This window comes from Asparagus officinalis, unplaced genomic scaffold, assembly GCF_001876935.1.
Source record: "Asparagus officinalis unplaced genomic scaffold, Aspof.V1 AsparagusV1_Un318, whole genome shotgun sequence".
Taxonomy (NCBI): Eukaryota; Viridiplantae; Streptophyta; class Magnoliopsida; order Asparagales; family Asparagaceae; genus Asparagus; species Asparagus officinalis.
In genome coordinates this window covers 2,045-5,645 of record NW_017972583.1, presented here as the reverse complement: position 1 = coordinate 5,645, position 3,601 = coordinate 2,045, and the positions used below count along the sequence as shown (strand labels likewise).

Below are 3,601 nucleotides of genomic sequence, written 5' to 3'. Positions count from 1 at the left end.
AATTGCTTGGATAACTGGTCATATCATTAAATACTAATTAGACCTTAATTACTTCTAATGATTTCCGTCAATTGACATAATGAACTTTGGTAACGTGACATAATTGTTTTTTGAGCATTTGACATAAGAGATCTCTTCATATGTTTAATGTCTTGATCACTTATGGAAATAAAAATTTGTGATATATCAGACAACTTGTGCTGAGTGGTTATGTTGAATATGACATTGATCTTAAAAATATTAGTTTGGGACATATCAAGTAAGTTTTACTGCTTAAAAATGAAAAAATACAACTAAAATTGACAATTGACAGAAAGCATTAGTAATTGGCAATTCAATTAGTATTTAATTACATGACTGACAATCTAAGCAATTAAAACATAGGAATGAAAAGTCCAACTAAGAGATAAAATACAATGATCAATAACCCAATTAACCTATACAATCCTAACTTCCATCTCATATGCCTTGCATAAATTTTAATCTCTTTAAGTTCATTATTGACTTCTTTGACTAGAAACTTCAATTACTAAAGTCAATGTTGGATCTAGATCTGGTGCTACCCCTATCAGTTACACTTTTTTCTTTGAGCAAATTGCTAAGTTCATACTTGCATCAAATTCTTGTTTTTTGAGCAAATTGCTAAGTTCACACTTGGATCAATTTATACAAAATTGAGTCGTTAATATATCTACAAGACTGTATTTTTCAAGGCCAAATTACTCTGAACTTATCATTTAGATTTATCATGCTGTAGCATGAAGCCCCCCAGCGAGTAAGTTAGAACATAAAGGGTAAATTTCACAAAGCCTCAAAAGAAGTCCGGCCCATTATGAACAAATCCAAAAAAATTAGGAAATATAAATAATACTTGTCAGCTAACCCAAAATACCCAAAATAGTGTCGAAAACCAATTTTTCTTTTTCTATAAGGGTAAAAGAGCCAAAGGTTTTTCTATCTGCAACAATTGAACTACAGGGAGTCTATCCGCAATTGGGCGATAGTACGGGGGTTCTAGCTGCAATTAACTCCTAACACTGAAATGGAAAGCAACAAAGACTTCGTAGGTTACCTGCGATATCTGATCATGAAAACCATCAACTATCATCTACAGCATCAATCCTCACTAATTCCTTGCCTCTTCTCTCATAAGCCGCATTGTTGAATTCAGTAACAAACTGTTCATAGAACACAATTCACAATAGCAAGAGCAAAATGGCAGTTAAAGGAGGAAATGAGAGACACCGCAAATTTTGTAGTAAGCACTTTGTATTGTGAAGGAATTTCGTATAAGATACAAAACTTGACTTGCTGTTTCTCACAATTTAACAGAAATTTGATTGAACAGCAATAAAAAATTGGGAGAACAACAAGCGTGTTAGTTCTATAACAGTGACCCTTGAGGGGTAAAAAAAATCAATTTTTATAAATTGCATAAATCGCATCCAGTTCGCTCTCTCCTCTATGATCCAAAGGGCTCTTACAATGCCTCTGCAACTCCTCGAACCTCTTCAAATCAAAATCCTTCTTCTGATACAAATTCTTCTGTTTCTTTAGAAAAATCCTCGTAAGCAAATTTTGATAAGTTGGGTCCCTCGAAGTGATAAGGAAATAAAAGTAGCTGATAGCTGCGCTGGCAGTCGTGCAAAAGTACGTGATTGGTTCCATGACATCCCAAGAGAACTCCCAGAATGTGAGACGGAAAAAAAGGCCACCTTGGAGTACTATTAGGCCTAGACCTGACCAGAGAACTTTGCGAACTTGTTTGTGTGCAAGCATATCGATCTCTTCCTTTTTCTTCTGTAGTTGTTTCAGTTCTTCTCTTCTTGGATCATCTTCGGGTGTTAGTGCGAGAGGGACAGCTCTCGTTACGAGTTCTACCACCTGACAGAAAAAGGGACTATCGATTTTAGATGCTGATGTCTTTCCAAGTAGAATGCATTAAATTAAATGTTCACTTCAAGAGGGAAAAAAATGAAAGTTGGGGATTTCATACAAAATCAAATTAGTTCCTCTAACCTTGCCTCAGCATATCATAACTAACGAAAATTACTATAAGTTGCCATGTGCTCTGCTCATGACAACATTTGGACATTTTTGCCCCTATCTGCTAAATACAATTTATAGATTACACTTTTCGAGTATGGCTAGGTAAAATGTAAGTAATAGCAGTTTAGATTTTCTTTTTTACTTAACTGCCATTTACAACAATTTCCAATAATTCAGGCGGTTTATTGTAATTTTGAAAGTTCGGGGAGTTGCTACGATTTATAAAGTTCGGGGCTTTGTGCAAAAAATCAACCAAAGTTGATTGGCATAAATATTGAATGTACAGTGTTGATTAGGGGTCCACACTTGGGTGGATTTGGCTGAGGTCTTTTTATTTATTTTGTTTCCTTGTGCTCGGTATGTTGCACGATGGAATTGTGTGGTGTGGTGAAGGTAATCGTAAAGTCACTGATTAATGTTTTCAACTGAATGGCTTCAGATGTCTTTGGCTACTTTATGTAAAACTATACTAAAAACATTCAAAGAAAGGTAAAGCTTATCTTAACTATCACAAAACTCTATGTTGATGATAGATTAAAATTTAGAAAATTAGCTGCTAATGCTCAGGAGAGAAGGATGCATATGAGGAAAAAAGTTGTAGCAGTTTCTGATTCTGAGAGAAGTAAAGATAGGGTGTCTGATAGTTTCGAGCAAAGAATACGAGGTTACAAATAAAGCTCAAGGTTTGTACCAAAAGCTGATGGCCAAGTTTCACGTGACATTATAGATTAGGGATAATTTTGAGTCTTTGACCTTTTTGTCATGTTAGGAATCCTCAACCCTGATACCTTCAGCTGCTATATTTTTCTGGGTTTATGATAATTCCCATAAGTGGTTAAGCTAGTTGGCTATTATGTATATTTCCATATGTGCTCATTCTGTACTGAATAGTTTGGATTGACACAGCTAAAGAAAGGGAATGAGTAACTATTGATGTCTGTTCCCCTCCATTAATAGATGGAGCAGGAATTTCGCCGTTAACATTGTTGAAATTCAGACTGATTTTATATGAGATTTCAGATACTTAAAATAGTGTTTCATGCGCGTAAAAAGTTTTCACTTGATTCAAAGGAAAAAAAAAAACAAATGATAGAATGATAATGAGGATTGAATAACTTAGAATCTCTGTAAAATCTGAATTTACTTATATCCGGGATGCTTTCTAGTATATCGGAGTCATATAGAAGCATACTGAAATAACACTAAACAGCTTATTTTGAACTATTACTGGCATATAAACTCCTTACAGAGCCTAAAGAGTAAAGACCCAAAAAAGAAAATGTTATTTCTCATGGAAAGGAATATTTCTTCTTGCAGGTTAAATGTTCACAAGGTGACTTGGAAAAGCAAGCAAAAAAAGGAAGTTCGAGAAACAGTAAAAAATAGAAAACAAAATTGTCAATGGAAAAAGAATGTCAACTAACAAAATGTATGCAGGTCCTAAATAAAGAATTTATATGATTTCTCAGAATTCTTTTAAAACTCTCTGGAAATTTCAGAAGAGTTACCTACCAGCAATTGCAGATTAATGTACTCAAAAGGTGACATGCAT

General features: G+C 34.3%; 1 protein-coding gene across 1 annotated transcript in view; it reads right to left on the bottom strand.

Annotated features, from left to right (window-relative positions):
* Positions 1–1,251: 1,251 nt before the first annotated feature.
* Positions 1,252–3,601, bottom strand: part of LOC109827604 (calcium uniporter protein 6, mitochondrial-like) — a 4,388-nt gene continuing 2,038 nt past the window's right edge. Inside the window, exon 2 of the mRNA XM_020394619.1 lies at positions 1,252–1,884. Coding sequence (XP_020250208.1) covers positions 1,417–1,884 — 468 coding nt within the window. The 3' untranslated portion in view covers positions 1,252–1,416. The remainder of the gene's footprint in view (positions 1,885–3,601) is intronic.